Genomic DNA, 12,385 nt, shown 5'->3' on the forward strand with positions numbered 1-12,385 from the left:
TCAACGAATATTCCTCGAGATTCCTCGATTTTTCTAATGAAAGATTTTCAGCAAAAACGAGAACAGAATGTAAATGTTTCTAGAAGGATAAGAAAAGTTTAGAGAGATTACAACACTCGATAGATACTTTCAACAAACAAGCCTTGATATCATCGTACATCGTCTTACGCAAACTCGTACCGCTTAATTTGCATAAACAAACCTTGTGCAGCAGGAAAATAAGCAGTAATAGGATGATCGTTCCAGCGCAGGCAGAGAGTACCACGACCCAGAGCGGAATAACATCCGGCGCAGATGGTGTTATGCTTGGCTCGACGTTCGTCTTAATTTCGTGGCTCTTGATCACCTGTTCGGCAGGTGCGCCTATGAACGGTTGCTTGGTGACTTGTGCCTCCAATCGAGTCGAAACCCTGACTTTTTCCTGCAGAGCGACCTTCTTCAGCGTCCTCGCGTCCACTCTGTACCTAGCACCGATCCAAACTTCCTGGTCCTTCTTCAGCGGACCCAAAACGCATCTCAGCATCACGCATTTGGCTGTCTTGCAAAGACTAACCGGTTCCTGCTTTCTTAGATCGCTCTCGTAATCTTCCTCGTCGAATTCTGCTTCTGGCATTAAAGGGTCGTTTTCAAGATCCCTAGGTATTCTATGGAGCTTCTCGAATTTTTTAAATTCCCTCACATTAACCATATCGCTTTCTCGCCTGAATCTAGAACCATCGTTGGAATTTGGAATCTTAGTCGATAAACGTTCCTCGGGAGTATCGCGGTTCTCTATTCCGTAGACTCTGCTAGTTACTCTTCTGTCTTCTGTTCTTCTTTCCTCGTGCGTGCTGGTATACTTGGACTCGTAGTCGCTTCCTATGCCAGCAGCTTGGCTAGATTCCTCGTTCCAGGATTTACTGTAACCCTTCGTTTCGTATTCGCTGCCGGTTCTACCTCCCTGGTAACTATATGGATCCAACGTATAGGTTCTTTCCTCGGTGTAGGTAAACGAGCCCTGCAGAGGGAATCTGCGACCATCTTTGAGCACGATGAACCCTTTTCCGCTCGAATCGACCAGAAGTTCACCCTCTATCTTCAAGAATCTACCGTCTCTGGTCTCCGTAGATCCAGAAACGTAACTCTCTCCTCCGTAACGGTCCTGAAGAGGGAACGTAGATCCATCTTGGAACTCTATATACTCCCTTCTGTCGGCAGAATTTCGGAATCTTCCCATAAACTGAACATATTGTTTGCCCTGTCTGTTGAACAATTCGTAACCAGTCGCTGACTTCGATAAGGATCCAAAGAGTCGTGCCAGGTCCTGCGTGGAGCTGACGTTACGTAGTTGGAATCCGAATTCACCTCCTCGTACAGTTTCTTCTCGATCACCGCTGATGAAACCACTCTGAACTCCACGATGTTCGGAGGAACTGCCGTAACGTTTCTCCTGCTCCAGCCTATATTCCTCTTCCTCTATTCTTCTTCGTTGTTCCTCTTGTTGCCTTCGTATCTCTTCTTCTTGCTGTTGTCTTCGTTCCTCCTCCTGTCTCTTCCTCATCTCCTCGTCCGCCCTTCTGCGTTCTTCTTCCTGTCTTCTCTGATAATACAAACGTTCTTGCTCCTCTCGTTGTCTTTGCGCAGCCATGTGTTGTTCCTTTTTTCTCTGACGTTCCAATCGAGCCTCCTCCTCGCGTTCGCGTTGCGCCTGTCGTTGTCTTAATAGCTCCTGGTAGCTTTCATCGTTCTCGTTTACGTTAGAGCCGTATCTATCCGACGAAGACGAGCGTCCTCCAGAAACGCTGGTCTCGCCCCAGCGGTTTACGAAGGTTTCCGAATGGTTCACGTACGATCCATGGCCTCCTTCGAAGTCTGGTACTCTTGCACCTAGACTATTACCGTCACTGGGCCGGAAACCACCGCCCAACGTAGCCGTCTCTCCGTAACCGCCAGACTCCGTGTGAAAAATCACGCCTCTGTTGCCAGCGGCTAAGTCTGCCGTATTTATAGAGCTGGTCCCTGAATTGTTTTGAGTGTAGGTGGTGATCAGGACGTCCGGCTTGCTCCCAGTGTCGGATAATTGGAACCTTCTTGTTTCGCTGGTGATCGCTTTAGACGAAGACGAGGAGGAATGACGAGATTTCTGGATGTTGGAACTGTCTCCGGTGTTGATCTCGGACTCTTCCTTCTGGGACAGTTTACTTTTGTCCATGTCGAAGCCTCGTTGCACGTTAATAGTTCTGCCTGATTGCGACTCGTCCAGGATCACTCCCGATGGATCTGGATGATGCCAGTACATACTCCTGCGTTGGTCCAGCTGTAATTAGCATACGAATATATTACTTTTCATCTGAATGTTATCATTCGTTCGGTCGATTTAAGGGAACGTTCTCTATTTCGAGACGAGAAGTTATTTTCGCAAAGATCGCTTCTTCCATCGCTTAACCTGCCTTCGGCTTTTTCTTTTTAATTTAATCGGCACTTACGCGCGAGCCAAACGATTCCTGTATCCGATAGCGTTCCATCGAAGCGAAACGATTTACAAATGCATCGAAAAGGCCGGCAATTTGTGAGTCTAACGACTCGGTGAAAGCGATTGGTCAGAAAAGAATTGTAATCTCGACTTGTGTAAGTGTATGGGACGATCAAGAAATGAATACACATATTCGTACAAAGCTCAAGTGTACGATACAATGGATTGAATGCGATTTTCTTAAAAAATGTATCATAATTATACGATAACGGACTGAGTGAAAGTGTCGGCGATTGGCAGTAAGGCTGTCAAAGCGTTGTAATAAAAATATAATAAGTCTCGAAACATACCTTCAGACTGAGATAATTTGCATTGGCAGGTTCACAGGCGATGGGTCCAGAAGTTTCCGGCTGCTCCAACAAATACAGCAACGTGTCTCCGGCCAAGGTTTGAGCAGGCCAAATAAGAAAAGCCTCTGCTTCGATAACGTCCGACGGACCCTGGTTCCGAATAGTATAATTGTGCGTCATAGCTGGTCCAAACTCTGCCTCCGTAGTAACATTTATCTCGCTGGTATAATTATCCGGATTGTAATACAGATCTTTCGGTTTACTTTCACCGTCTATTCGTAGATCGGTCTCGATCCAAATTGGCAATCTCAAGGTATACGTATTATCGTCGGTCGTGTACGGATTCTCAGGATTGGTGGTGTTCACGTCCATTTCGAACTCGTAAATCGGCTTCATTCCATGCGACGTGACAGGTTGCAACAACACTCTGAATTTAACTAATCCGTTCTTCTGCAATGGATTGCCAATATCGCAACGAAGAGTATTGTTATTCGATTGTTTGGGCGCCGAACATTGAACAGGCACCCCCATAGTCTCGATCTTCTCCACTTTGATGTAATCGATACCAGCGGGTAGTTTCAAGTTGTACGTCGACTCGAAAGCGTCCTCTCCCATGTTCTGCACCAACACGTCTAGCTGCAGCCGTTTACCGGAGCCTAGCAGGTACTTCTGCACGTTCGATGTCACGTTCATCTGCAGATCTGGGATACACACGTTGTCGGAGCCGCAGTTCTTTCTGATAGACAGAGAGTCCTTCCTGGATGTCGTGGAGCCCAGAACGGGACGCAACGAGAGTCTAGGGTCTCTCGGTCGAGTGTCTTCGTAGCGTTCCTCGTCGAGACTCATCCGCATCTCGGCGTCCAGGGATGTAAGCTTGTCGCGAATGTTCGGTGTCACATATACCTATAGATGGTGCAAGGGATTCTGGTTAATTAGATCTGACGAGTCAAAGTTTCGGACAATCATGACTGAAAATGCAACAAATAGAATTTTGTCTCTACGTTTACTTCTTTTTGATTAAATGATACTTGAGAGTTTTTGGTAGCGGAACTTGAAAATTTCCAATCAAGTTCTCCGATTAATTGATAAAAGTTGTTCGCCGAAAAGCAAGTGAAATGATTTAGACGAACCTGAACGGTGCGACAGAACTGTCGTTCGCGATCGACCATGATCGTTCGATTCATCGTGTTCCTTCCCTCCAGCTCCAAGAAGAACAATCTCGGACTCTTTGTCTTCTTCACGTCCAGGGCGTACTGAATATTGAAATTATGCCTCGAGAAAACACCTTCTCCGCTATATTTGAAACAAGCTCTCAGAGGAAGGCAAGTGACTCTGCTGCCGTCCGATAGAGTACAATTTCTATCGTCCAGAGAGATCAACTTCGACTCCAGATCGAAGGACACGTACGAATCCATCTTGATGACTGGCCTGGATCTGAAGAATACAGCGGTGGCAGATTCGTAAGCACCGACCACCAAATCTGGATAACGATTTCCATCGAGATCGAGGCCACCAGACACGGAAAATCCAAACGTGCTCACGGGTACATCGAGGTTTTCAGCGTAGATCACCTGGGAATACTTTTCGAGAACGCCGGTTGACGAACCGTGATAGATGTACACGGCACCGTGACCACGTAAACCACCGTAAGGAGCACCCACCACGAAGTCACCATAACCGTCACGGTCGATGTCCCCCAGAGAGGCCAGTGACAAGCCGAATCGTCCGCGGTTGCTCTCTCCGTCCCTGGATAACGATAAGCAATTATCGCGGGAGTTCAACGATCCGCGTGTTCTCGAGTTCTGGCTGATCCTCAGGATCTTCCTTGCAACTAGTTTCAGCCACGCATAACGACGATTCGTTCGTGTGGCAACGAAATTCAATCGCGACAGACACGAGTGTTCTCTTTTCTACGATAGTAACTTTAAATCGGACAATTGCCTACGTTCTTTGGGAAGAACTGTTTATCAGTATGGCTTGGCTCGGTCACCTGGTAAGTAAAGTATCCGCTAATGGAATTATAAACGAAAGGAATATCACGCGTAAAAATTGAAAATCGTGATCGACGCTTCTGGAATATCGTCGAACTTTTGACTGATAACGCGCGTGTAACAAGAACGAGACGAGACGGTACCTAGAGTCAACTTTGCGGAATTTTTCAGCTCCAACGCCTTGATAGATCACGTACACCCTTCCGGTCTCGATGGTCATTTCCGGGTTATCTGGCACCGTGTACATAGGCGCACCAACTATAAGATCGTCTAGTCCATCGCCATCGATGTCGCCAGAAGCAACGGCGTAACCGAAGTAAGCTCCCATTTGCTCTCCGGTGATGTTGCGATGATTCGTCATGTTCGAGGTAAAGATAATGACCTATGATCGAAGATTTTTCGTTAATTTCATACGAAGCCTGGTGTTTTACGATGGTCGAACGATATCTCGCTTCTATCTTGACCGATCGAATTTCCTCGTTAACTTGTTTCTCGATGCGACGATTTGATAAAGAATCGTTTCTAACAAATCTCAATCGTCCGAATTCGTACGGTTTCCGCGAAGAAACAGGCGAACGAACGATCTCTCTCGGTAGGTTACTTTCTCTACGAGAGAGAATTAATTTCCGATGCCGCGACTTCTTTTCTTTCGAATTACCGCGTTAATATTTCATGAGCATACTTTGCCGAGGAGATCGGAGCCACGAGGTACGCCGACGGCGGTGCCGCTGTCACCGTTTCCAATAAAATCGCCGGTCGTGACAGAGTAACCCATGTAGCTATCGTCCTCGGTGGCTGGCCCTTCCTTCGTGAACATTATTCTCGCGCGGCTGTTCAACGGCTGTGAAAACGCTTGGCCTGTAAAGCAATCGATGCAGTCAATCACCAAGTTGTACCTACGATTTCAGACACATACTTTCCCAAACGTATTTGCTTTCTGACTACGATCCAGCGGAACGCGCACTCACACGAAATAGGAATTTAATATCTGTGAGAAACTTGGATCGATATAGAATGGTCGATCGTAACATGGGAAATATCCGCGAGAATATTAACAAGAAACTAGCAACGCGCGATGTCAGAAGAAATATCTGATCGCAAGTACGGCTATAATACAAAGTATCGATTACTCGGTCGTATAATTGATCCGACTAGACCAAATTTAAACGATGAAGAAAATTTAGCGAACCGATAGGAACGTTACTTCTCGACTTTGTACGCGTTTCAATTTAAAATACAGATATTTCGCATCTTACGATATATTCTACGTTCGTTGTTTACGATACTAAGCTGCGCGATTTAAAGCTACGTCCTATTGCATTTGGATAGCCACTTGAAATCGGAATAAAGTCGGAAAATCGTAGTCAAAAAACGTTGGTAACGATACACGCTCGTAAAGCGGCGCTTTTGTGATTAATCCAGCTTCTAAGCGCAGCTCTATCGACGACGCTGATATTATTCCGATGGTCGCCACTACTATGCAACTGCGACTAAACGTCAACAACCAAGGAGACTCTTTCGAGTCTAATTAGAAATTATTATTGTTACTACAGACTGGCTTCGTATTATTATTCTCTGGCTGCAACGCGAAGCTGCGAAGGAAGCGGGCCTGCACCAGTTAAACACTGCCACCCTCGTCTCACCTGGCAGTAATTAATAAGTAATCATAGCATACGGTGCATTAATCATCAATCGGATATTAATCACTGAGGGGGAGGAGCGTCAGAGGCGTCACAAGCCTCAAACTGTCAAGCATACAAGATTATACTCTACGTTAATTGCAAACTAATGTACGGAACAAAGGATGCTCTTTGCTCCCTCTCTTTCTTTTCTTTCCCTTTTTTATTTTCTTTTTTTTCTTTTCTCTTTATTTTTTGCATTTACGATACTCTTGAGCGTGACAGTTCAACACGAGTTCGTTCGAATCGTTATTAATCACAGGCGTCGGGTTAATCGCGGTAAATCCGCATGAGTGGAAGCCAGATGAATATGGAATTATTGGAAATTGATTATTTGGGGGCCAAGCAAACGAATGCCGCGATCGCGTGGCAAATAATCTCATCGTTTCGAATTTATCGCGAACACCGTCGATGCGGGCATCGATATTCGCGATACGCAGAATGAAACGTCCAGGGGAGTGCCGATAAATATCTCTGGTTTGCTTTTCAAGAGAAGAATACGTCCGCGAGTATCAAGAAGTAGGAAATAAAAGTTGAATTTGCGATTAAGCGAAACGGTAATTATTTATCGTTAAACGAAATATTCCCCTGCGTAAATTCTCAGAACTCGATATAATTAGCAACGTTACCACGCTACGACGTTACGTCGAGACGAAGATAAAAGCAAAAACAGCTCCGCTCTCGAAATAACGTCGTATCTTTTGGAAACAACAGAGATATTCGATCGGAATACCGTACTTCCTTGAACGCTGCACGCTGTGAAGTTTCAAAAAAAACTCAATACGAAAAGATCACGTTTCGCGGAGCATGAAGCAACGTTTGTTAATGAACGCCGTCGTTAAGAAAACATGGCGGCAGATTAGAGGTGTTGAAAACAGGGGGCTGGTTTTAAACGACACATTTGTTTATCTTTCGTTTGATTAGGGGCGCCTGCAAGTACGCGATACCTGATGCATCTGCTTCGGGGATGACAAACATCGTCGCTAAGAACTCCAATCTCAATGCGGTGCTGATCGAGTATATCTGACCTGGAATCGTTCAACGAAAGCCTTCTAAATCACTTCAAAGACCCACTGAGCACGTGTGGTCGCGATGTATTACGTGTTGCAGTTCCGTCGCCCAGGCGTTATGAAAGCTCGAGCTCCGACTTGTTTCTCTTTTTTATTAGCGGCCCAGTGACCGTTCACCGTCCAATTAGTGGGTGTAAATGGGGATTTAATTTTGCCGACCGCAATTCTGCCGAGTATTTTTTAGAAGCCCAATTGGTTTAGGGAGGTCCGGGGAATTCCTTGATTCGAATAATGTTTCCATTTTTACAATACGTGCAATTTAAATTCCATCGATCGTTGAGATTCTCCGTAAGCCTTGGAAACTTTCGAGAGTCGAGATTCAACGAATCTTTGTAATTTTATTTTTTATGAAAATTCGTAACAAACGACTCGAGTTGCTCGAGTTGTCTCGTACTGAAAGAAATCGAGACTTTCAAACGGTCTGAAATTAGATATTAGAAGAAACGGTAACAATTTCTATCGCGAATCGTCCTGTGTTTCCAGCTTCTTCGAATATCCCAATTAAATGGAAATGAAAATAGGATCGATACGCGTATGTACAAGTCGAACAAGATGTCGGTGTCTCAAGGTGGTATCGATTGTGAAATTGTCGACCTAAATCGAGCCGTGGAAGCGGTGTACCACGAAAGAACCTTACCTTGCCAGTACCAACTTCCTGGCGCTCCGATGAACAGCCTCTCACCGTTCTGAAACGAATAGAAAGGCACTCCATTAGAGAAATTAATCGACGTCGAATAACTAACCACGGGAAACGTTTTACGATGTACTTATTTTTTATCGGACGAACTCATTCCTTCTTTTCCCGAATACTTAATAGAATTCTTGGGATTACTTTCACCAGTGTGTTAGACGATACCTCTTTACGTATCAGAAGCATCGTGCATCCGATAGATTTTTTATTTAAACGTCACATTGCATTCAAAAGTTACGCTCGTTCGAGATTTCGATCTTGTTTTTAATTTAATGGCAACGCAGTAGGATGGTAATGGAAAGGAACGAAGTCTGCATCGAGGTATTTCATTTTCACTCGAGGGCTTGTGCTGTGACGCGATCACAGTCGCTAACAGAGTAAGTTGATAAATTCTTCTCCTTTTTTAGTGGATTGCACGTGCGATCGAGACGACGATGTTCCTATAATTTCCGTATACAAGACGCGCGTGGAACACTCACGAGCAACAACGAGCGCGATCACCGGCTCGCGATTTTTCCCAGCCACGGGCGCTGTAACCAGGAAACGGACGCACCCACGAAAGTTCAACTTTTCTTCAATCGAGAAGATAATGGTGTAGATAAGAGACGTGGCTCGCGCGCACGAGCCCGAGACGCGATAAATCAGCGACTCGTACGTATGCTAGTCGCGTGTCTATGCGGCGCGTTGCGCGTCACGCATGTTAAATCGGTTTCGCGGATCGTGGCCTTCGCGATCCAGCGTTCGCGACCATCGCGACGCCCGTTTGCGGAAAAATCAAGCAACAGCCACTGTGAAATCCCCGGTAACTGGCAAGAGCAGCGAGAACCGTTTCTTCGGTCGTTGAAGAAATCGCAAGAACGTGCTTACAATTTACGAAACGAGGATCGAGAACGTTTAGGTTCGAACGTTTAGGGACCAGCGTTAAGCTGCTAAACTAAGTCGAAAATGTAGAACGAAATTTGGTCGTACTTCGCTTTACACAAAGCTGGCGATATTCCACGTTATCGCCAATCAACTTTTTCAACACGAGCTTCGAAGATTTCCGACAGAAATTCGACGATCGATTAAACCGATCGTATCATCCGCCAACTTTTAATCGATTACGATTAAAAGTCGATTACTCGGCATTCTACGCGTACGTGTTTTTCGATCTAAATGTAGCATCTTTGGAACGCGTGATACGTTACGCAAGCCTACCGATATTTACGTACGACCCCGTACTCGTTACAGTAGCTCGGACTCCGCGGAAAGCCGAAGACAAATATAGACGAGATGAGCGGTTCGATTAAAAGTCAATAAATTGCGAAGCATGTAACGTAACTGGAGAACGTGTCGCAACATTTGGCAGCCGGTGATAAAACAACGCTCTTCAGCCACGTTCACACACGCTTCTCTCCTCCGATGCTCGACCGTGCACTTAATCGGCGCATGAATTACTCGAGTGCCACTCGAAATCATCGACATACCTCTGTATCGCGGCCGAACCTTCCTATCGGTCGTTCCCATGCGGCGGCCGCAGACAAACTTTCACGCTTTTACTCGTCTGACGCGTACGAAGTTATACTACTTGCTGCGACGCGACTGCCAGGCCGTGAAAAAAAATATGGAATTCACAAGAGGTTCGTACAGTATAGAAAGAATGTCAAAGTTGAGATCGAACGGCTTGCAACACCAAGCAGACAGTTGCGATATTTAAATCGTATCCATCTGGAAGAGCAAGGAAGGTATAGGTTTTATATCTAAAAGCGCACAGCTTTGTCGTTACGAGTATCGGTCGGCTATGAATTTGTTTAAAGAAATAATTTCATTTTGATGGGTTCAAATGATCGAAGAAACAGAACCGTCTTCTTATTACAACAGCTCCTTCAATTCGTATCGAAGAAACGAAAGAAGAAGGTATAGCCAGCTAAGGAAAAACGAGCCGACAAAACTCCTAACAAATCGATGCTCCGTCGTTCTAAGTCTATGAAATTTTAGAGAAAAATTAGGAATCGTCGATATACCGTGGCGAATAGTTCCGCTAATTTTTATAAACGCAATTTTTTTCAACGCACAAAGCACCGCCGTTAATTCGCTAATTGCCCGTTTAGTAGCATTAATAGAGAGATGAAATGCAATCGTTCCAATTAATTCCATTTATCGCGTATGATCGGACGATCGTCCGCGTTATTAGAACTTAATATTCCATTACGCGGCTAACGATGGAAGAAGGTCTCGTCAGCGGCGTATTTACCGAAGTCGAAAGCCAGCGAAGTCGACTTCCTGCCACGCGATGCCTTTACGTTTTACACGACGTAACGGTACGTGTTGCACGGCCTTATCTAACGGCGATGCAACAGTAGTAGAGATTATGTCCCGCATACATATTAATCAACGTTCCGTAACAGAATGATCGATAGAGACTAAATGCAAATTCACGGTTGACGGTGATATCGAACGATACGAATAGCATCGGAGATGACAACGGACTTCTTTTTCTCGAGATCGTACTTTGCATTGAGTTTGAGTTCTTGGATTAGGTTCGAGTCAAAGCGGAATCGAACATAAATTACGTCAGGCTTGTATCGAGGAATGCAAATGGTATACTACGAGTGTAATGGTTACAAAGTGACTATAAAGATCGTACAATGACTATAATAGGGTGACCCCCTAGGAGTCGCTATAATTGCTGCAAATTGAACGCACGAAACGACTACAATTATTACGAAACAGCCAGGAACGATTTGCGGATGATCATGAGCATAATGTAACCATGAATTCTCGGAACGTGACTATAGTAAATGCTCATAGCCGTGCGATTACGCGACTCTTAAAACTACGAACATATGCTTCCTGGACTTTTTCCCATCACAAATTCTACGTGTCTTCTGGCTGCTAGTTTTCATAAATAGCGTCCCCCTGCACTGACCTTCGCGCGAAAAGCAAACCCACGATTCCGCTTAAGTATCGCCGGGATCAAAGTGTTAATCGCGGGACAATGTCGGTGTACTCTCTTGGGATGCACCTACGCGCCGATGCAGTCGTACGCCCACGCGCGCACGGAACGTTTCACGGTGAAGGAAACGCGAGGATCGTAAGAAGATCGAACGAAGAACGAGAAGTACGGAAATACCAGAGAGAAGAAGATTAGGCGAAGACGCGAACGAACGAGGGGGAAAGACGGTGTCAGAGTTCAAGCGAGCGGTTGTTGAACGCGACGGCGACATTTGTTAGACCACGTGCGATACATAGATTGGGCAGCCGTTGAATATTTCCGAGACGCTCGAGTGGTGGAAATTGGCATTGGAAAACGTAAGAGAATATGCCTGTTTTTAAGCTCTGTGAATTATATACGAATTATCGAAACCTGTTCCTGCGTTTCTAGCTTTCTTTATCAGATCTACAGTTCGTTTTCGTTGCGTCGAAGTAGAATGGTAGAAGATGGCCGATTTTTGCGAACCGCAGGCACCAGAAATATCTACGGGACATCGTTCCGTAGGTTCCACGAAATTACAAAAGCATGCTTTCTTATCGACAATATGACGAGAAAGTTGTAAAAAAAAAAGGAAGTTGAAGTATCGAGCGAAGAGAGAAAGAAATTGGTAATCGCTAACTTCGAACGACCGTAGCTTTGTAACAAATGGATGAAATTGAAAAACTGAAAGGCCATTTTGCGGATAAAAGTTAATATTTACATTGTACGTCAAAGATAGCTGACAAAACTATTTTTTAATGTTCCCAGAAAACACCGATACCCCTTTACTGCCAAACTATCGACGTTTCAGCTCCGTTGTTTCTACCAGCGTAAAAATCTAACTTCGGAACGCAACGGTATAAATTACAAGGTAGAACATAATTCATCTTCGTTTCCCAGAATTCCAGCGTCAGAGCTTCTGCCGGAAGGAACTAAAAAGCCAGGCGGTGGACGAAAATCCGACAAAAGAAGAGGACGGAGCAAAAAGTTTCGCTAGCGACGCGGAACGCAGTCGATAGCTCTGGCACGAAGTTAAAACGCGAAAATGTGACGGCACCGCGAGCGGATCGCCCGGCTCAGTCGCAGCGAAAGGGCCGTGTCTAGTTTCGTTTTACTCTGCTTATCATGAGAAATGGCGGCCGTTTGTAAAACAATGCGGCCGCTAAGGGAGGACGAGCAGCGGCGCGTAGGTGGCCTCC

General features: G+C 45.3%; 1 protein-coding gene across 3 annotated transcripts in view; it reads right to left on the reverse strand.

The window, feature by feature from the left end:
* Positions 1-12,385, reverse strand: part of if (integrin subunit alpha inflated) — a 76,549-nt gene that overhangs the window by 3,264 nt on the left and 60,900 nt on the right. For 2 of the 3 annotated variants that reach the window (XM_033330097.2, XM_076622854.1), the window contains exons 6-12: positions 8,180-8,228; positions 7,420-7,500; positions 5,476-5,651; positions 4,937-5,175; positions 3,933-4,548; positions 2,803-3,705; positions 203-2,296 (exon numbers count right to left, since the gene is read on the reverse strand). In XM_033330097.2, the coding sequence (XP_033185988.1) occupies positions 203-2,296; positions 2,803-3,705; positions 3,933-4,548; positions 4,937-5,175; positions 5,476-5,651; positions 7,420-7,500; positions 8,180-8,228 (4,158 nt within the window). The remainder of the gene's footprint in view (positions 1-202; positions 2,297-2,802; positions 3,706-3,932; positions 4,549-4,936; positions 5,176-5,475; positions 5,652-7,419; positions 7,501-8,179; positions 8,229-12,385) is intronic. The other variant, XM_033330099.2, reaches the window with a different exon arrangement.

The sequence above is a fragment of the Bombus vancouverensis genome, chromosome 11 (genome assembly GCF_051014615.1).
Source record: "Bombus vancouverensis nearcticus chromosome 11, iyBomVanc1_principal, whole genome shotgun sequence".
NCBI classification, from domain to species: Eukaryota; Metazoa; Arthropoda; class Insecta; order Hymenoptera; family Apidae; genus Bombus; species Bombus vancouverensis.